Source organism: Mixophyes fleayi, chromosome 2, assembly GCF_038048845.1.
Source record: "Mixophyes fleayi isolate aMixFle1 chromosome 2, aMixFle1.hap1, whole genome shotgun sequence".
NCBI classification, from domain to species: Eukaryota; Metazoa; Chordata; class Amphibia; order Anura; family Limnodynastidae; genus Mixophyes; species Mixophyes fleayi.
This window is the reverse complement of record NC_134403.1, coordinates 157,533,489-157,561,309: the sequence shown is the minus strand read 5'-3', so window position 1 is coordinate 157,561,309 and position 27,821 is coordinate 157,533,489. Positions and strand designations below refer to the sequence as shown.

Here is a 27,821-nt window from a genome sequence, read left to right as displayed (position 1 = left end):
TTCTATGGGGCTCTTTCTAGCTTTGGGGCTCTTTACTGGTCCTCACTGAGCTCTTAAATGTTGCCTTGCGTCATCAGTCAAAGATCCCCCCACTTCACTTGCCCTTCCTGGGCTATTTCTGCTGTGAGCACTGTCCCCCCTAGAAAATGGTTTCCCTTAGTGCGGGAATCCAGAGTCTTTATAGACCATGGCTCCTACCTGACGCTCCATGTCCCTTGATACGTATGCGCCGTTGACCACTCCCCCATTGCCCGTTGCCCACGCCCCACTCCAAGACCCGTCCGCTCACATCACCGGGGGAGCCTGCTGCTCTTACATGTATGTGTGTACCTGTATGTGCAACAGTTTGACAGCAGTAACAACACTAATTTGTGCTGCTGGTGTACCCATCCAATAAAAGACTACTTCCAACATGATATAAATCTTTATATTGTAGCCCAGTTTCCTAGTTACCTGTCTGCAGCCTTCACTCCTTATAAGAAATGTGCCTTCCCTGAATAAGTGAGAGCCTTAATTGAATATTTTTCATTATTTATGTAAAAATACACATTCAGAGCCTGATTCATTAAGGCACACGAAAATAATGTATTGTGCACTTTTATTTAAAAACGCTCGTAATTCTGGCATACGCACATCTGTATACAAGTTCAAGTAGATCTGAAGAAAGGTCTCTTGTAGAATACATGTGTAGGTACGCTCTGCGTATACGGTACTTTGCCGTACTGAGACAGATATAATACACTACAGGATACGTACAATACATATGTGAAATATAAAGTCCCAGGAGAAAGCACAGAAAAAATATATTAAATTACGATCACCTCTTAATAAGTCATTAATGAAAACACATTAAAAAAAAGTGTTATATTTTCACCCCCCATGAAATACATTTATCATGATGTTATTAATGGCTACTGTACATTATATGCAGTTCCTCTTGACAGGCCCGGCGCTCCCATTATGCAAGATTAGGCACTTGCCTAGGGCGCCGGGCTCTGGAGGGCGCTACAGAACTGGAAATTAATTTTAAAACTGTGCGGCGACCGCTGACCATACCTGTCACGGCCGCCGCACAGCATTCAGATGCATGGGGAGGGGGGGAAGAGGCTATTGCTCACCACCGCCGCCTCTCTGCTCCGTCTCCTCCACTCACTAGTGTCAGTGAGTGGAGGGGAGGAGACGGAGCAGAGAGGCGGCGGTGGTGGTGAGACAAGGTAAGAAAAGATGGGGGAGGAGGGCGCCGATTTTTGCGCGGGGGGGGGAGAGGGCGCCGATTTTGCCTAGGGCGCCATGGACCCTAGCACCGGCCCTGCCTCTTGATTGTAAACACGTTCTAGTATGCAAACATGACTGTCATCACTATCATTCGGTACTTACGCCTGCCCTGTAGCTCACGTAAGTGATATGACTGAAAAATACGTACTAGAGATGCCCACAGCTTGAATCGGCTGCTGCTGCATGCGCTCAACCTTGGCATTACTTACTGTACTTTGACTACGTGCATACGTCCCTTCCCTACCCATTCCGGCCCATGAAATCGTAGGCGGAAGTGTCCTTTGCGTTCAAAGATGAAATGGATGTTTTTGCATTAACTGGCGTTCAGTCTGTTTCTGGGCATACGCACGTATCGATACATTCCTTAATGAATCAATCCCTCAGACTTTTATGCTGAAGATGCAATCATTATTTCAAAAATATGCCTCTAAAACGGCACTAAACATTTTAGTGGTATTGTTATAGATTTGATAGTGGTGAAATTTAATATATGATGTTTAACTCAAAAGCTATTTTATAAAAATTAAACTGTTGTGAACTTAATTTGTTGACAATGGAAATAAAAATAATTTTTTTAATCAGTCTTCACAAACGATAATGGCAAAATAAATAAACTGTTCCTTGTCTACAACCATCATTTATTATTTTTCTGATGTTAAATGTGCATCAGACCTTGTTTGCAGACAATGTTTTATAGGTCATAACATATGACATTTCAGAGCAATCTCAACTTTACTGGAACACCTGCAGAAATCTGCAAAGTCTGAAGGGCCCAAAGGACAGCCAATGTTGGCAAAGGAGATTGAAATACATAGAATGCAGAGACATGTTTTTTCTTTTCTTTTTTTTTAAGTTTCATAATAATACATTTAATAATAATAATAGTACATTTCACGACCTAGTCTGTCATTGTCAACTCGTCTATAGTTAATAGTAAATTTTTCCCGCGTGAACCGGAGTTTTTGCAGGATTTAGGGATTCTCCCTATTTTCCAAAGACTCTGCCCATCGGTAGCAATTTTCCCTTGCAAAACATGGGGAAGCCTATTTACCAAGGACAGCAGATGTACAAGTACCACCGCCGTCCTCCTATTGCTAATACCATTTCAGGATGGAGTTAGCCGGTGGTGCCCACAGGAAAAAAAGGCTTTATTATTAAACTAGTTAGCCAAACTCCTGGCATGCAGTTTCAGTGCTCTTTCTGAACCGGCATTGCATCTCACCATTGCACCATTGCACTGAAGTACCCTTTAGTGGAGGTAATTTACAAAATGCACCCATTGGTTTTACAATGGTGTGCTTTAATGGTCCACCCAGCACTCTTCACAGTGCATTCCTCTCCAATCTTGGGAGCTGTCCACATCAGCTAAAAGCGCGTCTCGATGTCTGAAAAATATTTAGAGGCGCACTGTGTAAAAGTGTAGATTTTACATCAAAATCCAACACTTACAATTAAAATAATGCTTGGTTTGCCTAACAAAAGCTATAGGAAAAAGCATACATGGAGGGCGCCTAAAAATGTGATATATCTTACAATGCAGCTGTGCATAGTTTAAAAATAACATCAATAAGAAAGTCCCCCTGATGAAGTCAGGAGAAGATAAGCACTTTATGTCAGGACTTTGTCAATAGATACACACAGGATCAGACCCCAATGGCTGGTAACCTCTAATACCAATTAGCAGTCTTTGTAAATACAGCACTACACTTCACTATCTCTAGCAGGTTTAACAGGAGCAGCAAATCTGGTTTAATGAATAAATGTTGATTTGGAAATGTAGTAGTCATATATAATATGCTCTATGACATTAATCTTTAAAATGACTGGACTGTACAGAGTGAGAAACAAATAGCAGCAAAGCAACTTTCAGGCACAGTTCCCAGAGAATTCTGGGAAAAGATCCAATTGAGGCCCAGCATATAAATTAAAGCAGTGGTCCCAATTTTCCAGATCAGTAACATTATCAATATTTACTCACATATCAAAGTTTTGTGGATCATGATTTATATAGTAATGTACTGAATTTGAACACAGCAGTGGTGGCCCAGTCTCACTGAGCATCTAGGCTTTGGTTCAAAATGCACGTATTTTGACTTTTCGCGAGAGATGGGCGGGCTTGGTACCCCGAGAACCGAACCCTACTTTGCCTATCCAAGTACAGAGCCGAGGAGGATTCGAAATCGAGGCAAAACGTCATCGTGCCGTATTCGTTTTTCTGAGTTCGGTTCTCGCGAGATTTGAAAAGCATAAATACCAGCCTCCACAGCAATCCATCGCCATTTGACAGAGGGACAGAGCAGGGTGTAGTCACAGGCTGATTAGAGCAGAGACAGAGAATATACCTTATTCTTCATCCAATTCTGATTACAAGTCTGATAACAATTGATAGAGAAGAGAAGAGAGGAGGATAGAGGAGTCTTTTTTTTCAATATTTGGCACTACAAGTGCTTTTGGGTGTCCCATATCCCCCAGTGTAAAAAATGTTCTGGTGCTGAAAGTCTTATCTAGCAGCACTATCTGGTTACTTTTTTGCACTCCAAGTGCTTTAGGGGTGTCCCCCATTCTTTTGCATTAATATTTCTGGCTGTCAAAAGTCCTGTTTGTCAGCAGTCTAAAAAAATAATATTTAGCACTCCCAAGTGCTTTTGCGGTGTCCCCCATTCTTTTGCATTAATATTTCTGGCTGTCAAAAGTCTTATTTGTCAGCAGTATCTAAAACAATTTGTTGCACTACAAGTGCTTTGGGCTCATAATGGATTCAAAGCAGTCCACATATGGGCAGAATCAGCAACCAGGTTCTGTCACCAGTCCTGATGGTAGTGTTCCCAATACGTCATCTGGGAAAGGCAATGTCAAACTACACAGTCTTTTGAAATCAGTCAAAAAAACACACACCAAAAAAACATTTACCGTGTTGAAGCGAAAAAGAAGTGTAACTGAGGAAAAGTTAAGTGCTGATAAAAAAAAAAAAAATTGTCAACATGCCATTCTACACACGCAGTGGCAAAGAGAGAATGAGGCCTTCACCTTTGTCTATTAGTGGCAGATCAAAAAATGTTACCGAGCCTACAAGTGGTGCACAACTACTGTTACGCGTCAAAGCCGAGCTGCAAGATAACAGTAAGGCATTAGAGGATAATGTTTGCTCTGAATCACAAATGACACCAATCCCTGTGGAGAGTCCATCCAACAGTGGGATGTCTAATCATGAGCATTCTGTTAGTGTACCCATAAAGAGTGACCCTTTCAGTAGTTCTGCTGATGTGTGCCTGAACAGCCCGAGTGTAGCCGGTGATACACAAATTGAGGATGTCACTTTGGAAATAGAAGAGGATGAGGGGGAGATTTGTGGAGGCGACGAGGGTGCTAATGAGGATGTTGATGAGGTTGTTTGTGTGTGTCCTGCACCAGTGGCAGCAGTTCTGGCACGTGACAGGAAAAAGGCCATTGTCATGCCAGGCCATAAAACAAAAAAATCCACTTCTTATGTGTGGAATTATTTCAACCCCAATCCAGACAACAACTGTATAGCCATTTGTAGTGTATGTCAAGCCACAGTCAGTCGAGGGAGGGACCTTAACCATCTTGGAACCTCGTCTATGTTAAGCCATTTGACGAGAGTTCATGGCAAAGTGTTGGGAAAAGCTGAAAGTTCTTCCAAAAAAATTACAAGCACTCCATCATCAGCTAGGACCCTCCGTTCACCGACATCCCGACGGCTACAAAATACACCCACCACACCATCCTCATAAATATCCTCAGTAGCGCTCGGAGTTAGCCCTGCATCCCACTTACTAAGGCTGGATGACTCCTGCACTATTATTGATTTCTCTGAATAAAGCATTAGTCCCACTGCTGCTGCTCTTACTGCTGCTGGGGGTGAATCGTCAGCTCAGAGGAAGGCCAAGAAAAAGAGCAGTCCTCCATTTCAGCAATTAACTGTGAAACAATCATTTGCTAGGGGAAGCAAATATGACAGCAGTCACCCAGTCGCCAAGCGAATCACAGACGCCATGGCTGCAATGTTAGTGTTAGATCTGCGTCCAATATCCACAATAAACGCAGCTGGTTTTTCACAGTTAATTGAGGTTTTGCGTCCGCGTTACAGAATTCCATTGCGACACCATTTTTCTTGTAAAGCTGTTTCACAACTATACCAAAAAGTGTGTACAAATGTAGAGATTGCACTGAAAAATGCCATTCTGCCCACTGTCCACTTAACCACAGATATGTGGACAAGTGGAAGTGGTCAAACCAAAGACTATATGACTGTGACAGCCCACTGGGTTGGTCATTCACCTTCACCAGCAGGAACAGCAGCAGCATGTACACCACTACGTAACATTTGTCACAGGCAGGCTACTCTTTGTATCACCGGCTTCACTAACAGGCATACAGCTGACAATTTGTTACGCAAACTAAGATGTGATTGATACATGGCTTATACCACTTGGACTCTCCCCAGGATATGTCATTTCTGATAACGTCAACAATATAGTGCAAGCATTACAGCTGGGTGATTTCCAGCACATTCCCTGTTTTGCTCACACCATCAACTTGGTGGTGCAGAGCTTCCTACGAAATAACCGTGAGGTGCAGGAGATGCTTTCGGTGGACCGTAAGATTTCAGGCCATTTCAGGCATTCGGCCACAGCATGTAGGAGATTGCAGCAGCTCCAAGAGCAGTTTAACTTGCCCTGCCACAAACTTAAGCAGGAGGTGGTAACTAGGTGGAATTCCACCCTGTACATGCTTCAGAGGATGGAGGAACAGCGCAAAGCCATCCAAGCGTATTGCACAAGCCATGACATTGGGAAAGGAGGGGGCATGTATTTCACTCTTGCATAGTGGGGAATCCTTTCAGTCCTGTGCAAGGTGCTGAAACCATTTGAAGTTGTGACGTGTAAAGTGAGTGCAGATTCTGCTAGTTTGAGCCAAGTCATTCCTTTAATTAGACTATTGGAAAAGCAGCTTGAAAAACTGAAGGAGGAGATGAAATCAAGCAATTCCGCAAAGTATGTTGGCCTTGTCGATCAAGTACTTCATTCGCTTCACAATGATCCTCGAGTTATTAAGATCTTGAACTCGGATCAGTACGTTTTGGCCACTGTGCTTGATCCAAGGTTTAAGACCTACATTGAGTCTTTGCTTCAAAATGAACAAGATGTGAACTTTTGCAAGGAGCTATTGCTCAGCAAGTTGGCCGCTGAACTGGGCCTCGGCTTGACGACGTGTCCTCCTTCACTTTCTCAAGCTGCTGCTGCTCGTAAAAAATTTAATTTCCCAAAAAGAAGCAGGGAAGACGCAGGGGGCAGAACAGAACAATTTAACATCTGGCCTGGTTTGAAGGATTTTTCAAAAAAATGTGTCACCTTGCCCATAACTCCATCGAGTATAAACATGCAAAGGATGGTGGAGGATTATTTTCAAGAGGTAATTGATATGGAAATGTCAGACAGTCCCTTTCCTTACTGGGAGGAAATGCAGGCCATTTGGAAACCCATGTACAAACTTGCTTTGCAATACCCAAGCTGCCCACCCTCCAGTGTGTACTCTGATCGAGTGTTCAGCACAGCCGGGAACTTAGTCAGTGATCGCCGTAGAAGGTTACTTCCCAAAAATGTGGAGAAAATGATGTTTAAAAAAATGAACTACATCTTCCACGAGGAAGGCCTTCACCATCAAAGACGTGATGTTATGGACTGGAATAATATCTGGCCTAGTGGGTGGTTCCCACGATGGCCTGTGCAGGTGACTAGCTGAGTCAGGATCATACAATGTTTAGAAAATAAGAACACAAGACGGTAGGTCTGCTTAATAAGTACTTCAATGAATATGAGCATAAGTACATAAAAACACATGGAAACAATGCAGCAAAGTTCTGTACACAGCAGAGATGGTGAGTATGATGTTCAGAGTATCACAATGATGAGCATCCGCACACTTGGCATAATAAACAAAGTCTTGTAAAGTGATGCATAGAGATACTTGCAAACAGAGTCCCAAAGATGGTGCTACCAGCACTTGGTTGATGAAGCAGGTTTACCCACAGGAAATCCAACAGGAGAGTTCAGGAATACACAGGGATCAGACAATGCACAGAAGTCCATGGAGACAGGCTAGCAAACAAGTTGCACTGACAGTGAGCAGGTGTCCGTGCTGAGTTTAAATAGAATAGGTTTGAATGGCACGCCCTGAAGTGAGTCATGTGATCCACAGGAGAACAGAGTAGACAGGAAAAGTAGCAAACCTGGAAAGGATTGTTACACATCCAAGCACTGACTGTTCTCTAATGGGGGATTCAAGCGGCGATGAATTGATAGTCTGTGAGGATGACGTACACAATGATGAGGGTGAGGATGAAGCTCCAGATGATGACGGTAACATCTTTTTAAAACTTTCTATTTAAGTCTAGGGTGCAATCTACCCCCAAAGAGGAAAGGGACTTGGGTCATTTCCATATCACGTACCGTCTTGAAAGGCTGCTGTTTTGGCAATTTCTCATTATGGGTAGGGTGTCATACACAGACTGACCCCAAACTGTCTTTGTCCATTGCAATTAATATTGTACAGTCTATAACGGCTGATTTTTTTTGTATTTTCTACAAGTGGAGGGGGGCCTAGAGAGACAGAAACCAAACTGCCTTTGTCCATTTCTTTACATATTTAACTATAAGTGTAGGGTGTAATATACACCCGAAGACGATGGCTGCATTGCCAATATGCATAGATGGAGAGGAAGACAATCTGGTTTGTGTGTAGAATTAATGAAGGCCTACCTACCAGGAATTAAACTGTTTTTTTGATAATTTATTAGCTTTACAATTATTACTTATCCAAGAAACAGGTGGAGCACTAAATTTGGTTATTTTATGCCCAAAAACATTGATTTTCCAACAAAATAGCAAAACAAAACCAAAACACACAATGGCGGTTTTGCAAAACCAAAATCCAAACCCGACGGTGATCCAGATCCAAAATCAAAACACGGGGGTCAGTGAGCATCTCTACTTTTCGCACACCTGAATTCATCAAGGCATGAATCGCAAGATATGTGCACTGTTGAATTTGGATGTAGGGCTGCTGTGCTCTACTACACAAGACACTGCAGATACGTCCAATACCTATGTAGATTATAAATTTGCAAATTTATGAAAATTAAAAAATTATATATAATTAATGCATCAGTTAATGATAAATGCATTAATTATCAAACAGTTAAAAAAGGTATTATTTATTTATTTTTCCTCATGAAATACATTTACATTTATTGTCAGGTGCCGTCCCCGCTTGTCCTATTCTGCCAGGGACGGATGCCATTCCGAAGTTCCTGTGCGCCTCGTTGCAAGGCAATGGGGCGCCTCTGCTCTCGCCTGCTAGGCCCGGCACTAGGGGTGCATGTGCGTCCATTGCTAGGACAACAAGACATTTCTTTCTGTTTCCTGACTAGCTGACCGCCGAAACCACTGTCCACCAATCACATTCAAGTGTCCTATTTCAGGGAGGCGGTGCCAGAGTATCTAGGTCTTCCTATGCTCCAGCACTTCTGTATGTATTACAGACTTATACCTGACTACCTGTATACCAACCCGGCTTCCCCTGACTCTGCTTTGGATAATCCCTTTGTGTATTCTTTGTTACCTGGTTTTGACTCCTGGCCTCCTGACCTTGCCTTTGCCTACTCCTCTGTACCTCGCCTGTCTGCACGGTTTGACCACTGCCTGTACGACTACGTTTGTTCACCTCCCACCTCACTGGTAGCTATCTCGGAGGGCCGCAACCTGCACGTCTCTTGCAGCGAACCCTAAACTCCCTTGTGGGGGTCCCTGGTGTAGACCAGAGGTGTGTTAGACTCCGCGCCTCCTTATTTAGCAGAGCCAATACCTGCAGGTGATCTTCAGCCAGAAACACTCCGTGACATTTATTAGGATTCTGCTAATGTCTACTGATCATAAAATATTTTTTTTTACAGTTGCTCCTGATTGTAAATACATGTTATAGCATGCATACGAGACTGTCATCACTAGTACTCAGGACTAGCCTTGTAGTGGGAGCAAGAGATACGGTAGAAAAACAAGTAACTTTGAGATGCCAAGATATTGATTCTGATGTGGCTGTATGTGCTTGAGTTTGGCATGCCCTTATTGTAAATTGACTGCGGCCAAACGCCCCTTCCCCGCCCCTTTCACTTCCCGAAATTGTAGGTTGTAACAAGTGTCCTTTGCATTTGAAGATGGAGCAGGCATTGCTGCGTTTACTGTTAAATCGTCAGATACATGACTTGATGAATCGGGTCCCTAATATCCAGCCAGTGCTGGAGCGACTGCACTGCAAACAAGTATCTGCCATCATATTAAACTTGGGAACTTGATTCCAAATTAAACACAGTCTCAAGTAATGTATATATTTACAGGCTCACAGAAACTTGAAGAGAAATGATAACTTGGAGTAATAGAGTTGAAGTGAAATTGTCAGCCGGGGTACAGCATCGGGAACATCATGATGCAAACGATGACTGGCTAGTGAGAGGCAGACATAACCCACTTCAGTAACAACAGGGTCAGGAGTTGGTAATAATTCCTTCAGCTGTAGAGTCAAATACAGGTTTCAGAGCAATAAGCAAGTTAGCACTATCACTGCATTCATGGTAATAGTCATGACTGAAAGCTGGAGCAGTGTTCACGGAAGACAAGTGATGATCAACACGAATAGCTGGATCATTATGGTGGACAGCAATTAAACAGTAGTCAAATGGATGCACCAAGGAACAGGGATCACTATGCTGGAAACTAGTCAGATACCCTCAATAATCTTACAAGGCGGCTTTGCACTGACTGGATCTTATAGCCTCAGGTATGTGCCCTGGCATGACATCACTCACCAAGATACTTCAATCTCATAACATTGAACATCACATATGAATGACAACTTTTAGCATAATTCTCATATAGATGCCCCTTTAATATACATGTGACTCTGAGCCCCAGACAGAATCACACCTGACACTTTCTGAGAACCGTTGCTTTCAGTTAATCCTAATTGATGTTATTTTTATGTCAGTGTGTTGACCAAAATTACTCTGTCCAGCATCTCCACTTTGCCAAGGCAAATTGCTATTCTTCCATGGTGCTCTGCAAACCTAGGTGATAATCTAGATTTGCTTTTTTCAAATTGTGATGCATGGTGGATTCAAATGCGCTTTTGTGCAGTCATTTTCAACTTCCTAAATGTCCTCTTTTGAATTCAGTTCTATAATCTCAGTGTTTTCCTGACTTTGACTGCCAAGCTAATTTCTTTCAATATAGGTGGACTTCCTAGGCATGCTGCTATACTGCTACAATTATCGTTATCTTAAATAATAAAAATATGTACACAGATAAAAGTGTTAAAAACACATTTTTGCTACCACTCATTGCTAACTACATTGGAAGTCTGTTCAAATCAGTAACTGAAAACAGGAGAAACTTTCATAGAATTATGACAGCATTCATAAATTCACTTAGATTTGTACTTACATCTTTCTTTTCCACGGAAGATTGGCATTTTTGCAATATGACTCCTTTTGTCTGGAGAGGCAGTATGTGGGAGGGAAGGGGGCAGATGCAGATATGCCAGTCAGGAGGCATATCCCTTGCAAGTGCAATAGGGCTGGTGCAAATATCCGCAATGAGTATGACTATCAGAAGCTTTATCTAGCCACTTCTGATTGGGTGTTTGCCGACTGACCTCCAGCTGATAGTACTTCATTCATTAACATTGTTAGCATTGCAGCTATATTATATATATATATGCTACAGAAAGGACTATTCCCATTTAATTTTTTTAAAGGAATAATCACTGGATATGGAGGGGTATTTAATGTGTTATATATGGCAAACATGACTTTTTCTTATATTATACTGGTACCAGAAGTGGAGTGCTCAGGTAAGCAAGTTTTTGCTACCCAACCTGCATAGACATTAAAATGGAGGAGATTCTGAAGCCCTCTTGAATGTGGCCACCGCACAGCAAGAGCAGCAGTCTCAGGTGCTACGATATGCAGAGGCATTGGAGGAAAATACCAGGCTCTTAAGGGAAGAGTCAATCCAGGTGAGGTGTGACAGAAATGTCTTCTGCTCTGCAGAAAATGCCACCAGTTGATGACATAGAAGCATATCTGGTGTCCTTTAACTGACGAAGCTTACTGGGCTTATATGGATCTGCATGAGGTCCGGGCCCCTGATTATCCATGCTTAAAGTCTGAGATATTGGCTCGCATTGGAGTTTTGGTGCAAGGCCAACCGCATTGGCGTTATGACGAAGACAAACTGATCAGAGCACAATTGGCTGAGCTTTCCAATTTATTTATTTTTTTTAAAAAAATAAATATCTGCAGCTAGAGGAGAATTCACCTACTCCGATTATTGAAGTTTTGGTCATAGATCACTGCATCTGGGGGTTGACTGTGGTCTGCAAAGATGGGTATTGCAATCAGACACATAATCTTATGAAGAGCTTGCCACAGTCGTAGAGTGGTTTTGTGCTTTACAGAAAATTACCAAAGCATCTGCATTTGTGACAAAACTTTATTCCACTCCAAAAGCCAGGTTTGACAATCCTTGCTATGGGGCCCAGTGGTAAAACTGCTACTGACAGAGGGCCAGTTACAAAGCTGTCTAGACCAAAGTGCTTTGAATATGGTGAGCCAGGCCACTTCCGGGCTGAGTGTCCTAAACTACTGGAAGCCGTGGACTGTTCTGTTGTGCATGTTGGTCCTGCTTATTAAGCTGTTATGCTATGAGTCCCACATCAGGAAGTCCTTGTTTGTTCCAGGTGATTCTGCTAATCAACCAAAATCTTTTCCTAGCTTTGGTTCACTTGTGGAGTGAGCTTACATTGGTTTCCAGCTCTGCCTTGCCCGAAACCATAACTACTTGGTTGCCCAAAGTGAAGGTCTTGTGCATTCATGGGACAACTGATGGTCATGAGAGAACACTCTGCCAGTCACAGTGCCTAAACTGCAATATGAACTTATTCTGGGACGAAACTTCCCACTGTTTAAAGAGCTCTTCCGTGAACATGTCTGGCTGGGCATGCCAGCAACTGATACAACGATTGGAAGCCTGGCCTTAAAGGATCTGCTTAAGAAACTACAACATCTTAACTTCAATCTTTGGGAACAGCCAAACTGAAATGCTATCCTGGTGGTCACGGCAGGACTTCGTCAAAAGTATCCCCGTGCGACGCTCCATTGCAGTGTTGGCTGGTGACATCACAGATGAGCCCTACCTACCTGTCGGTGAGGATACGGATTGATCTGCAATATCAATTTTGTTTCCCTTGCAGAAATTTGCACGTTACCAGCTTAATGATGCCACGTTAGAACATACATTTACAAGTGTAACTGAGGTGAACGATGTAGTGAAAGCCGCCCAGCCTGCAGAAGGTATGCCATATCTTATTGTTAAATACAATTTCCTTAATACGGTCATGGGCAAAAGTTTTGAGAATGACACAAATATTATTTTTCACAAAGTCTGCTACCTCCGTTTTTATGATGGCAATTTAAATATACTCCAGAATGTCATGAAGAGTGATCAGATGAATTACAATTAAGTTCTTGACAATTACATTGTCCTGGCAAAGTCCCTCTTTGCCAGGGCAATGAACTTTATCCCAAAAACAACATTTCCACTGCATTTTAGACCTGCCACAAAAGGACCAGCTGACATCAGGTCAGTGATTCTCTCGTTATCACAGGTGAGAGGGTTGAAGGGTACAGGGATTAGACTGCTGAGCACTGGGGTAAAGTCATTTTCTCTGATGAATCCGCTTTCAGATTGTTTGGGGCATCTGGAAAAACACTTGTCCGGAGAAGGAAAGGTGAACTACCATCAGTCATGTGCCATGTCAACAATAATGCATCCTGAGACCATTCATGTGTGGGGTTGCTTCTCAGTCAAGGGAGTGGGCTCACTCACAGTTTTACCAAAGAACACAACCATGAATAAAGAATGGTACTGTTAGGAACCCCTTCTGCTGGCACAACACAACCCAGAGTCTACTCTGCCAATCAGGTGTTCACTGGAGCCCCTGATGGTGGGGGCAGACTGGGCTGCAGACTGACAGAGGGTCGTGAAGTGTGTACCGGCTGGGGAGAACCCAGGCAAGCGGAGTGAGGTCCACGCAGAGGTCAAGGGCCGGCAGCAGGTAGCAAGTCCAGTTAACAACCCGGGATCAAGGGTAACAGGCAAACAAGAGATACGGTAACAGGCCAAAGCTCAGGGGTCACGGGATACACAAGCGAAGTCCAAATCCAAAGCCAAGGGTCATACACGAGAGGTCAGCAGAATACAATAGACAGGAACAGGAACAAGCAGGTCAGCAGACTGAGGAACAGAAGCTATAAACGGCAATGAGGTAGCAGACCTCATTGCCTTAAATAGTAAGCCCAGCCAATCAGAGCCTAGCTCTGGCAATATCCAGCCCCCTTGCACCTAATAATTAGCTTGCAGGCAAGTAATACACTAAGCGCATGCGCCCGGCAACTCACCGCCGGGACGCAGCGCTAAAGCGTCCATCCGTTGCCCCGGCAACTGCCGGGTTATGGGTGGAAGTGACGTCCCGGTCACCATAGCGACGGCCGGGACGTGGGTAAGTGAGTTGCGGCGGCTGGGCGTAACAGTACCCCCCCCTTGAGGAGGGGTCGAGGGACCCCGACATCCAGGTTTTCTTGGAAATCTCCTGGAAAAACTCCTTCAATTGCTTAGGGGCATGGAGTTGTCTCCGCGGAACCCAACACCGCTCTTCTAAACCGCGGTTCCTCCACTGCACCAGGAAGTGCACCTGCCCTTGCACTTTTTTGGAATCCAGGATCCTTTGGACCACATATCTTAGTGGTTTATTCAAATTTCTTCCAGGCACACTGGAAGATTGTCTAGGATACAGTACCGGCTTCAACAATGAACAATGAAATGTGTTGGGGATCCTTAACGAAACCGGAATTTTTAACCTGAATGCTACGGAATTAACCTTCTTGATAATGGAGAATGGCCCGATGAACTTAGGGCCCAACTTTTTGCAAGGCTGTCTGAGCTTGATATTTTTTGTAGAGAGCCATACTTTCTGGCCCACCTTGAGAGAGCAGATGGTACGGTGGCGGTCAAATTTTTTTTTTGCAGCAAATGAAGCTCTTCTCAAAGATGAGTGTACCTTCGTCCAGATAAGTCTGAGGTCTCTGGCAGTGGAGCGGATCTCCTGGATACCAGCAGATTTGAGTGAGTATAAGGAGTTGGATCTGGGGTGAAAGCCATAATTGCAAAAAAACTGAGAGATTTTGGTGGATGAGTGGCACGAGTTACTACAAGCAAATTCCACCCAGGGTAACAAGGAGGACCAGTTATCATGGAATTCTGATGTGTAGCATCTTAAAAATTGCTCTAAGGCCTGGTTAACCCTTTCGGTTTGCCCGTTTGACTGAGGGTGGTATGCGGATGACAAGCTGATTTTAATTCCAAGTAGGGTACAGAAGGATTTCCAGAATTGTGCAATGAATTGTGATCCACGATCAGAAACGATATCAGAAGGAAGTCCATGGAGACGGAAAATATGTTGTATGAAGAGAATGGCTAGATCTCGAGCAGTAGGAAGCCGGGTTAGTGGAATGGAATGTGCCATTTTGCTGAAGCGGTCTACCACGACCCAAATGGTATTGTGTCCCGCAGAAGGTGGTAAATCAACGATAAAGTCCATGGACAAATGTGTCCAAGGCTTTGCAGGAGTGGCCAATGGAACCAACTGACCTACCGGGCGAGTCCTGGGAACTTTGTTCCTGGCACAAACTTCACAAGACAAGACATGACTCTTGACGTCGGTAGACAGTGATGGCCACCACACAGTACTGGAAAGGATTTCCAATGTTTTGAAGACTCCAGGGTGTCCAGCAGACTGACTATTGTGTGCTTCGGTAAGGACTACCTTTCTTAGATGAACAGGAACAAACAAGCATCCTACCGGGGTATTGTCAGGAGCCAACCTCTGGAACCTTTGTAAGGTGCAGCTCAAATCTTGAGTTAATCCGGCATGGATCATAGACACAGGAACAATAGGTTCTGGGCTAGTGACCGGAGCATGATGTGCCAGGAAACTTCTGAACAGGGCGTCCGCTTGAATATTTTTAGAACCAGGAAGATAGGTGATAATAAAGCTAAACCGAGTGAAGAACAGCGACCAACGAGCCTGTCGGGGGTTCAGACGTTTGGCTGACTGTATACACTGCAGATTCTTAAGATCCGTTATAACGGAGATCTGGTGTGCAGCGCCTTCCAACCAGTGTCGCCATTCCTCAAAGGCCCATTTAATCGCCAGCAATTCTCGGTTTCCCACGTCATAGTTGGTTTCCGCTGAAGTAAACTGACGGGGAAAAAAAGGCACATGGATGTAAGCGGTATGTCTGGGGATCTTTTTGTGACAAGACTGCCCCAGCACCGACGTCCGAGGCATCTACCTCAAGAATAAACGGTACCTTAGGATCCGGGTGTCTGAGGACCTGAGCAGACATAAAAGCTTTCTTCAGGGTTTCGAATGCAGTTATTGCCTGTTGTGACCAAACAGCTAGATCACCTCCTTTGCGGGTCAAGGTGACGATAGGAGCCACGATATCAGCAAAACCTCCAATAAATCTCCTGTAATAATTGGCGAATCCCAGGAATCTCTGGACCGCCTTGAGGTTATTCGGTTGTGCCCAATCCAGGATTGCTTGGACCTTGGTTGGGTCCATGGAGAAACCTTCTGAGGAGATTATATAACCCAGGAAGGATACCTTCTGGACCTCGAACTCGCATTTCTCGAGTTTAGCGTAGAGGTGATGTTCCCCGCAATTTCTGTAGGACTTGTCTGACATGACCCTGGTGCACAAACAACGATTTTGAATATATGAGGATGTCATCTAAGTAGAAAACAACAAAGTGTCCTAGGAACTCACATAACACCTCATTAATCAAATCCTGGAATACGGCAGGAGCATTACTAAGGCCAAACGGCATGACCAGATATTCGTAGTGGCCCGAGAGTGTGTTGAATGCCGTCTTCCACTCATCACCTGCTCTAATACGTATGAGATTATAGGCACCACGAAGATCAATTTTTGTGAAGATAGTTGCCCCTCTTAATTGATCAAAAAGTACGGAGATGAGAGGAAGGGGATAGGTGTTCTTAACCGTAATAAGGTTCAGCCCTCGATAATCGATACAGGGTCTGAGTCCACCGTCTGTCTTGGATACAAAGAAGCACCCTGCTCCTACTGGGGACTTGGATGGCCTGATGAAGCCTTCCTCCAAGTTTTCGTCAATATACTCTTGCATGGATTTGGTCTCTGGACCGGAGAGAGAGTACAGGCGTCCCTTGGGTAATTTAGAGCCCGGAATGAGCTTAATTGCACAGTCGAAGTCCCGGTGTGGTGGTAGTGTGTCAGCAGCATTTTTGGAGAAAACATCCCAGTAGTCATGATACTGTGAAGGGAGCTGCTCCGGAATAGACTGAATCACACGCAGAGGTAGTGTCAAGCAAGACTGTGTACAATGAGGGCTCCACTGGACAATTTCTCCTTTTACCCAATCCTTGATGGGGTTATGGCGGGATAGCCAGGGGTGGCCCAGAATTAAAGGAACGGCCGGACATTCGATAAGACGGTAGACTATGGATTCCGAATGGAGAGCGCCAATGTTCAGCTGTAGTGGTGGGGTCTGCCAAGTAATCTTGCCGCCTGGCAACGGACTACCGTCTAAGCCACATACCGTAATGGCAGATTGGAGTTTAATCCACGGAATCCCAGCAGAGCGGGCAAACTCGATGTCAAGGAAGTTGCCAGCGGCTCCACTGTCAATGAAGGCCGATAGTTTCACAGAACGAGCACTGAAGGTGAGCTGTGCAGGAATCAATACAGCATTTTTCGGGGAAACATCTGCAGACCTAGGTGAACTCCCCCCTCGTTCCCTAGGCATGCTCTTTTCCCGGCTTATTTGGGCAGGAACGGGAAAAGTGGCCGTTTGTGCCACAATATAGACATAGGCCTTGTGATTGTCTCCTGACTCTCTCCTCAGGGGAGAGACGATACGCTCCTAATTGCATAGGTTCCTCACCATCCGTGGAAACAGGAATGCAGGCAGATGGAGGTGAAGATGCCTCCTTTTCGGTTTTCCGCTCTTTAAATCTCCTGTCGATTTTAATGGAGAGGTGCATCAGATCCTTCAGAGAGGTAGGAGATGGGTATTGCACCAAAGAGTCTTTAATCTGTTCCGACAGACCGAGACGGAACTGACTACGTAAGGCGGGGTCATTGCATCCACTATCAGGTGACCATCTACGGAATTCAGCGCAATATTCCTCTGCCGACCGCCGGCCTTGTTTCAAGGCCCGTAGATGAGCCTCTGCGGAGGCCATTCGATCCGGGTCATCATATAGTAGACCTAATGCCTCAAAGAAAGCGTCTACAGACTGCATGGCAGGACTGGTCTGTGGAAAAGAAAAGGCCCAAGACTGGGGGTCACCTTGTAGGAGGGAGATGATAATCCCGACTCTTTGTTGCTCTGAACCAGAGGAGCGGGGTTTCCACTGGAAATAGAGCTTGCAGCTCTCCCTGAAATTTCGAAACAGGGATCTATCTCCGGAGAACCGATCAGGTAAATTCATCTTAGGTTCACAGGTGGAACTCGGAGTGGATTGTGAAGTTTTCGCGGCTTCTTCTTGAACGGACAACCACTCAACCAATCCCTGGATCATCTAGTACAAGGCCTCAACATGGCCTGCTAAGGCTTGTGCCGGAGACGGTGTGGATCCGCTTTCATCCATCACAACCTCGTCTCAGTGTGTGGGCTGGTTATAATGTTCGGAACCCCTCCAGCCATCACAACACAGCCCGGAGTCTACTCTGCCAATCAGGTGTTCACTGGAGCCCCTGATGGTGGGGACAGACTGGGCTGCAGACTGACAGAGGGTCGTGTAGTGTGTACCGGCTGGGGAGAACCCAGGCTAGCGGAGTGAGGTCCACGCAGAGGTCAAGGGCCGGCAGCAGGTAGCAAGTCCAGTTAACAACCCGGGGTCAAGGGTCACAGGCAAACATGAGATACGGTAACAGGCCAAAGCTCAGGGTCACGGGATACACAAGCGAAGTCCAAATCCAAAGCCAAGGGTCATACACGAGAGGTCAGCAGAATACAATAGACAGAAACAGGAACAAGCAGGTCAGCAGACTGAGGAACAGAAGCTATAACCGGCAATGAGGTAGCAGACCTCATTGCCTTAAATAGTAAGCCCAGCCAATCAGAGCCTAGCTCTGGCAATATCCAGCCCCCTTGCACCTAATAATTAATTAGCCTGCAGGCAAGTAATACACTAAGCGCATGCGCCCGGCTACTCACCGCCGGGATGCAGCGCTAAAGCGTCCATCCGTTGCCCCGGCAACGGCCGGGTTATGGGCGGAAGTGACGTCCTGGTCGCCATAGCGACGGCCGGGACGTGGGGAAGTGAGTCGCGGCAGCTGGCCACCGCCGCGGCTCGTAACAGGTACCAAAACATCCTCGAATAGCAATTTCTCCCAACCATCCAAGAACAATTTGGTGATGAACAATGCCTTTTCCTGCATGATGGAGGCAAAGGTGATAACTAAGTGGTTTAGGGATCAAAACATCGAAATTTTGGGTCCATGGCCAGGAAACTCCACAGACCTTAACCCCATTGAGTACTTGTGGACAATCCTCAAGAGGCGGGTGGTCAAACAAAATAGCAAAAATTCTGGGAAACTCCAAGCATTGATTAGGCAACAATGGGTGTCCATCAGTCAATATGTGGCCCAGAAGTTGATTGACAGCATGCCAAGCGCGAATTGCAGAGGTCTTCAAAAAGAAGGTTCTACACTGCAAATATTGACTCTTTGCATAAACTTAATGTAATTTTCATTAAAAGCCTTTGACACTTATGAAATGCTTGTAATTTTACTTCAGTATACCATAGCAACATCTGACAAAAAGGTCTAAAAACAATGAAGCCGCAAACTTGGGAAAGCAATACTTGTGTCATTCTGAAAACTTTTGACCATGACTGTAGAGTTGGTATCTTACAGGGGAAAATGTACAACACTTAATGGTTTCTCAGGTTCACATACCCCTAGTGTTAAAAGCAGCACATACACATGTCTATAGTGGACACCTGGGAGAAGATAAAACACAGGAATGAGTTTTGCTCAGATTTTAGTAGCCCAGTGTACACATGGCAGTGAAAAGATATTGCCGGTAATGCCCCATTTGTCAGAGAACTTTTCCAAACCCATGTACATGTAAAGTCTTCTTTGGACATATACCTAATATGGGGACACTGGAGAAATTGTGCGCACCAATATATACATGTGGTGCTTGACTATGCGATCCGATATCCAGAGGCAGTTCCCCTCCAGAATATAAAGTCCAGCACCATAGCTAAGGAGCTTGTATTGATATTTACGCGCTTGTAATTCCCAATGAAATTCTCACGGGTCAGGGCACTCCGTTCATGTCCAATCTGATGAAGGACATGTGCCAATTGCAAGTGGTGATGGCTCTTCACACTTCCGTCTATCATCCACAAACAGAGGGCTTGGTGGAGAGCTTTAACTGCACATTAAAGCACATGCTAAGGAAATCCGTCAAGCAGTTAAAAAAGATTGGGACATTGTTATCCCATTTTTGATGTTTGCTATCGGTGAGGTACCTCAAGCCTCAACAGGGTTTAGTCCGTTGGAGTTGTTGTTCGGCAGACTGCCCAGGGGTATCTTGGATATGTTGAAAGAAGGGTGGGAGCAGCAAGCCACAAGGAGCCAAATAGGTGCAATTTGTATCCCAAATGTATGAAAGGCTACGAAAGATTGGACCGATTGTACAACAACATGTAAAAGAGACTCAGGAATGGTAAGAGAAGTTTTGATAAAAGTGCTGTAGTTTGATCTTTCAGTCCTGGGGACAAGGTCCTAGTCCTGGTCCCAACACAGGAAAGCAAACTTTTCACCCACTGATAAGGTCTGTATGAAGTCCTTGAAGCTTCTCTTCCATTCCTGGGAACACTACTTTAATTGAGCAGAACATTGTCACTCCACTGGGAGTTGTTGTAAAGCAGAAGCCGTACTGCATTCCCGAAGCCAGAAGAGCTGACGTGAAGGAGGTTGAGAACATGATCCAGCTGTATGTGATTGAGGAATCCACTAGTGAGTGGAACAGACCCACTGTGCTTGTCCCTAAGCCCAATGGGAATATTAAGTTCCACAATGACTTTTTGCGGCTAAACAGCGTATCTCAGTTCAATGCCTACCCAATGACACCAGTGGCGCACGCAGGGGGGGTTTCTGAGTCTCCAGAAACCCCCCCCCCGCGCTAACTAAGTGGCTGCTATAGCTGCACTGTCCTATACAGCAGCCGCGGCGCTGTGAAAGAAGCGTCCGCGGCGGTGCTGTAGTGTATACAGCACCACCGTGGACGCTTCTCAGACAGCGCCGCGGCTGCTGTATAGGACAGCGCTGAAGAAACGGAGCATGCGCAGCAGCTATCACGCCCCTGGACACGTGTGGATGAACTGGTAGAAAATCTACCTGGTAGTAACTATCTGACTACTACCAAGGTATATTGGCAAGTTCCCCTTACTTCCTCAGCCAAGCTAAAGACCGCATTTTGCACCCTTGATGGTCTCTTCCAATATAAAGTCTTACCATTTGGGTTGCATGAGACACCTGCAATCTTCCAAGGGGCTATGTTTAAATTGCTACATCTCCACATGGCTTAATCAGCTGTTAATTTTGTGATCTATACCCTAGACTGGAAGTCACATCTGGCCAAAGTCGAAGAGATCTTAGATTCATTGTTGTCTGCAGGATTAACAGCTAATCCATAAAAGTATGCCATAGGTATGAGAGAAGCAAAATAGTTGGTGTTCATTGTCGGGCGAGGCAAGTAAACCCCCAACTAGACAAGGTGAAAGCAATCACATACTAGCCAAGACCAGTAAAGAAATCGCAGTTAAGAACCTTCCTAGGCATAGTAGGTTACTACAGGTGATTTGTGACTCTTGAAACAGTCCTTGATAGGATGAATCGTGTCGGAGTCGGAGATACCGGACATCACCCAGCGATTGACACTGCTTTAAGACTCTATGTTTACGTTTGGCTGCTTTTTACCCACATCACTGTAAGTGCATTTTAATTAGCGTGCAATAAAGCTTGTTTGAATATATTTCATCATGCATAGTTCTACCTTCTTTCCGAGCCCGTATACCTGGCATGCGCGGCCACCAGCTCATGCGCGAAACATCCGGCACGACCACTACAGACGGCGTCCCAGGCGAGGAGACCAATAGGAGTTTGTGTCTAACGGACGGGCGAATCAATCGACACCACTAACGTCCAGGAAGGGAGTCACCACTCGGATCTTACACGAACCCCAGCGAGAGATCGCACATCAAATGTTCATCATCATTGAATCAGCAACTGTGTGTAAACACACCATTAAGATAATCTCATACCCCACACACCAGCAGGGGAACACAGAGCTTCTACACACCACTTGGTCTCCATTTGTACGGGCGCTATTCCACCTCGTACAGTTACCACAGCTGCAGAGGGCATCCAGGCATTATATACCCAGATCGCAGGCGTCACCGAGTCAAGATTTATTTATTTATCTTGCTTGTTACCTTTACATCTATTTTAGTATTTACTTGCCATCACCCATCCGTCTTTTTTCTCACTGCTTCTATCATTCCTATAATTGATGCCTATTATGGTATCCCCACCATCCCATTTATGAGGACACAACCACAGATCATTACACCGGTACACTGTGCCAACATACTACACACTAGTACCACACTTTTATATCCACTACATCTATCGTACTGTGAGTGCTTAGTGTGCCCCCTTTTTCCCTATTTAAACCTAACTGTTTCGTTGCTCAGTTGTGACCGATGCTATATAGTGGCCGGTGGCCAGGGAGTTGGTCTATCTAGCATTACATCATTTGGACAGCTGGTTGTGCGTGCCTCGTTTGCCTTGGGAATAGATGACACCACGATGCACTGTGGGAAAAAGGCAAGTCAGTGGAGGCAGTGTAATGCTCTGGGCAATGTTCTGCTACTGTTATTCATATGGATGTTACTTTGACACTTACCACCTACCTAAACGTTGCAGACCAAGTACACCCCTTCATGGAAACGGTATTCCTTGATGACAGTGGCCTCTTTTAGTAGGATAATGGGCCCTGCCACACTGAAAAAAACGTTTAGGAATGGTTTGAGGAATATGACTAAAAGTGGAAGATATTGAATTTGCCTCCAAATTCCCCAGACCTCCGTCCGATTGAGCATCTGTGCGATGTGCTGGAACAATACGTCCAAGCCATGGAGTCTAACTGCTTGGTGCCAGATACCATAGGACACCTTCAGAGGTCTTGTAGAGTCCATGTCTCGACCGGTGAGACAGTATGTGTGTATGTATGCATGTATGTAATAAATATATATATATATATATATATATATATATATATATATATATATATATATATATATATTACACACATTATCTTCATCTGTGGATCTAGCCACATTACCCTAATTGTACATAGCATAGGCCTAATAATATATTAACACATGTTTTTATTACATTTTTAGGTTTTATACAAATAAGAATGCCACTTCTGTATTAAGTTCTAACACATACACCTAACAATTGCATATTCTATACTTCCATCAGGTTTACATACACACAATGGCTTAGGAAGTACTCTGTTTCAGTTGTCCACATCACAAAATGCATCCGACTCTACATAATGAGTGCAAATATGCTTTTTCTTGATATATTATTTTTTGCAGTTCTCAATTTTGTAATACAAACTTTAACTATATTTATTTGATTAATATTCCATTAGGTACTTTCAAAATAAAATACAGTGGCACACTTCCCATCACCATATCCCCAACCAGCGGAGTAGTGGAGCCAAAAACAAAGCAATTAATTAAAGTGGATCTTTGTGCTGATATTCCAACCATCATTGAAGAAACTGCTAAGTAAGTGAAAAAAAACAGTACATTCTTGTACATGGATTCCAATATTTTGCAAACAGATAGAAAATACAAAGGGGGAGTTTAGACCTGGACATAAAAGTTGCCTGTATGTTTAAGCTCAAATATACATCTACACACTTACGTTTCCTGGTTTGTGTTTTGACTTGCACATGTTTTAAGATATGTGCAGCCTTAACTCTGGAATACAGATGCATCTCAAGCAAATTTGCGTCAAATATCAACCTCATTTTGGAAACTGCACCCGTCTTGTGTAGGCGCAGAATTTACTCTTGTAAAGGACATATTTCCAAGATACCTGCTTAATTATATTGTATTTGCACATGAACGCATCTGATCTGCCTCTCAAAAAGCAAGGCATTGCAACAGATACGTTCAGCTGAAAATACTGGCGCAAGTTGTTCTCATGCACAGTCTGACAAATCTTACCTGATGCACAAAATAATGATACGGCTATGTACTTGAGTTCAATTCTAAAGCATCCCCTTTGTTTAGATTTGAATTCACAAGCATTTACAAAGTATTTATTTGATAGCTGTATTTATGCATATTGTTTGTACTTGTTTTTAGTTTGTAAAGGTCAAATGTCAATTATCTTTTGATGAATATCCTATTGATCACTTGCTATGTTCAAATATTCCAAGAATGTATGTGGGCCTGATGCTGAGGGATTTTTCCTTCTGTACAAACGGTTACCATGCAAGGGGTGCAAATTATTATTTATTTTTTTATATGCAACGAAAATTCTAGCTTCTTTTTCATGTGGCACACAAATACATGATAGCTTTATTTTTACACTGAGATGTAAAGTTGATCATGATCTATCCCAACTATAAATCTGTCCCCACATTTTAAATTTACTTCCCCCTCCAATACAACATGGTTTAGCCAAGGTGTAACATGTTTTTTGTTTTGCTCCCAACTGAGCATCAGGCGCTATTTATCCACCCCTCATTCATAGCAATCAAATTAGAAAAAGCAATGTTTGCACAAATGAAAATGCCAGCTATGAATGGCTCTGTGAGTGAACTGTTGTTTACATTCAAGAAATGCACCTTAAGCATATGACATGTTTGATCATTCACATGATGCTATAGCATCTTTTCTATGACACTTAGATGTATGTTTACTAAACTGCGAGTTTGAAAAAGTGGAGATATTACTATAGCAACCAATCAGATTCTAGTTATCATTTATTTAGTACATTCTCCAAAATGACAGCTAGCATCTGATTGGTTCCTATAGGCAACATCTCCGCTTTTTCAAAACTGCAGTTTAGTAAAAATACCCATTAGTAAGACATTGGGAAGGCAGGCAATGTTACAGAGATGTCTTGCGTATACTGACATAAAGGACTTTGTAGTACCACACTCAGAGCTGTGAAGTCACGTGTTACATTTCAAAAAGTATAATGATTCACTTATGAAGCCGAGATAATTGTTTGGTTCCTGGAAAACTGCTCAGTTATCACAGAGGACAGAAGGACATTTTTTAGAATTCTAGAATTGACAATGTATTTAAAAATTACAAATAATTTATTATAATCTTGAGAGATATTTACTTAATGCACTGAAGCAAATTGGTTTGATTATATTAATAATGGTTTGTTAAGGAAGAAAATGGTATATAAATGAACTTTGTTGTGTAAAAAATCCCACCTTCGGCTTCAAAATACACATAAGTCATATGAAGTAGCCAATCGCTGCATTAGAAGATTCACATGCAAGGCTTTGTTTTATAAACCCTTTGCTCTCTGAAGGGCACCTATATTGCTTTATGGAGCAATATACACTCCTCTGTATTGATTGTTTTATACTTATCCTTATACTGTGTACATATTTAACCTAATACGAGGTTGCAACCTTCATTGCTATTGAAACAAATTAATAAAACTATTTACAACCACCTTTAGCACACTTATTTGTATATTCTTGTGCCTAGGGACATACCTTTTGTTCCTCAAGGCTTTGTTTAATGGCTGAAAAAAAGAACAAACTGTATGAATGTTGTTGAACACACTTGCACCTTTTGTAAATCTGCCTAATAAACTGAATTTTTATTGGCATAGTAATTTAGCAGGAAAGCATTTTTTTAAGTTATTCTTCACTTAGTAATTATTAGAATGCACATCGTAACATGTGATTTTAAGTCTGGTTTATCTATATATCTGAAAAATGATCACTAAGCTATAGGAATTGTACAGGAGTGGGACGTATCTGGCTGAAGAGGTCATTCCAGGATTTACGGTGAGCGTCAATTGATTGACTCACATCCTGTCTTTGGATGACCTCTTCGATCATGCAAGTCCTGTTGTTATCCAATTTCCAGCTGCATTGTGATAAATGTTATGTACACCAGAGTTTAATACCTCATTAAGCACTGTTATACACTGATTGCATCGTAATGTATGTACTTAAATGTCATGTTATGTTTGAAAGCTACTTACTATTAGGCACCTTTTCTATAGGGTTAGACTACAAGGTCGCGAGGAAATGCTCTTGCAAATTAAAGGAAATATAGTCAACCAAACCTTAGGATTGCTTGATTTGTCTGGTAAACCTCTGAAGTGCATTCAATTTGGAGCTGTCTATTTTGGAACATCAAAGATTCACAAAGCAGTGATATACAATGATAGCCCTGAGGCAGTAAGCTGGGTGTCTGTCCTAGATGATAATGCAGTTGGTGCTGAGATGGTAAGTTAGAGATGTTTTTTATTATATTGGTTTACTTATTTTGCTTAAGGAGATAATGAATATGTATGGTATATAAGATAATATGCTTGTATATTGCATATTACAATAATTTGAATGCATTTTTAGTAAAGCAGAACACTGTATTGCTAACTGTAGAAGAGCATGATGAAGATTTCTCCCCTGTGCTGTCTAATCTGACAGTTTTACAGCCAATTAGGGGCAGACATTACTTTTTAAGCTTTCCACACACATCCAAATGTCATTAAAATCAAATTAGACAGATATTGTGTCTCTGGGTAGCAAATGCTTTAAGACAGTGTAATATGGATTTCCTAGTCAGTTACAAATTTAATTGGTCAGGTTTGAACATTTTGGTGAACCACATTGTGAATTTTCACCCAAGATTGAAACAACCAAAATAACTGCACATGTGATTTGGGGAATCAGATTACAATGCACCTGGAATATTTTTATAGGTTATTATTGAAAGATCAAAATGCTACTAACAGTAGCTGTTGGGTGATTTGTCAGAATTCCCAAACAGTACAGGGGTGTTTACTTTTTCCAAAATCTGTCAAATCAGATGAATTACTGTTCTCCCCACATGCAAGCCTAGTCTGTAACAGATTGGTTTCCCAATTTTTTGATGGAATTAAACGTGGGTCATTAAATTGAAATTAATTGCTAGGCAATTGCTCTAAAATAACTGTGCACCGCCCAACCCTAACCTTTCTCCCTAACCAAGCCTCCACCCAAAATCCAAACCTAAAACACCCCCAAAGAGCAGCAATGTTCTCTTCCAAGCAAACTAATTCTCCAAGTAGCAGCACCCACCACAGCCACAGCCTCGCTCTAACTTCCTCACAGTCAGGAAGTTCACTTGCAAGCAATTGTATTAATTAGCCAACATCAATTGTCTCTATGATCAAAGCCTGCTTTCCCTCAGTAAGTCAACAGCAATGTATGTATGTATGTATGTATGTTTGTATGTATTTGTAAAACATACTTTGTGTTAATATTCTTTTCCAGGGCACAGGTATGCAAGACATGGATTGCAGAAACTGGGCAAATGAAACAGACGTTTCTAATTTACTTTCCTGCTTCCCCAATCAAGGAGTCCTGCTGCCTTTCCAGAAAACCACTGTCGCTATTTGTTTCAGTCCCAAGTGAGTCAAATATCTTTCATTTCTTTTGAAATTTTTCTTTAAAAGGGAGTGCAATAAGTGAAAAGAAAGTGGATGGAAAAGAAAGAAATGGAAGAAGTTTATATTTGTTCTTCTTTTGTAAATTCAAATACAATTCCCACATAAAATTTAATCTATCATTTTTTGGATCCCCCTTGCTGAACCTCAAAGTATTCCTCCATAACATACTCCTCATATTCTACTATTCCCAACAATAGTGAGATGTACGCAGGCGCGGCTGGGATACTGCAGGCAGGGGGGCACACAGACGGCCGCATCTCATTACACGGGATGCGGCCGCGTCATTGAAAAAATTCCGGAGAAATTGCATCGGGGGGCGGCCGACCGGCCTACCCCCTGGCCCTAAAAGCGGAAATTCTGAGCGGCCCGGGGGGGCCGATGCCCCCCTGTCCCCCGGCCCAGCACGCCCCTGGATGTACGACATTTCCATGATTCTGGGAAATGCTAAAGTTATAACATTTCCCATCTCTGTAAAGGACACTGACTTTTAATGTTCCATGTTCAATGAAATATTTGGCTTCTTTATTATGCACAATATATTATATTTTGTATTTTTAGAAATCTAACTGGTGTGTAC

The 27,821-nt window shown here is 43.3% G+C and overlaps 2 protein-coding genes across 2 annotated transcripts in view; one reads left to right on the top strand and one right to left on the bottom strand.

Annotated features, from left to right (window-relative positions):
- The window catches only part of CFAP47 (cilia and flagella associated protein 47), a 402,255-nt gene that overhangs the window by 16,246 nt on the left and 358,188 nt on the right, over window positions 1-27,821 (top strand). Inside the window, exons 4-6 of the mRNA XM_075200313.1 lie at window positions 23,193-23,331; window positions 25,814-26,039; window positions 27,069-27,205. Of these exons, the coding sequence (XP_075056414.1) occupies window positions 23,193-23,331; window positions 25,814-26,039; window positions 27,069-27,205 (502 nt within the window). The remainder of the gene's footprint in view (window positions 1-23,192; window positions 23,332-25,813; window positions 26,040-27,068; window positions 27,206-27,821) is intronic.
- The window catches only part of AMELX (amelogenin X-linked), a 198,045-nt gene that overhangs the window by 166,808 nt on the left and 3,416 nt on the right, over window positions 1-27,821 (bottom strand). The window lies entirely within an intron of this gene.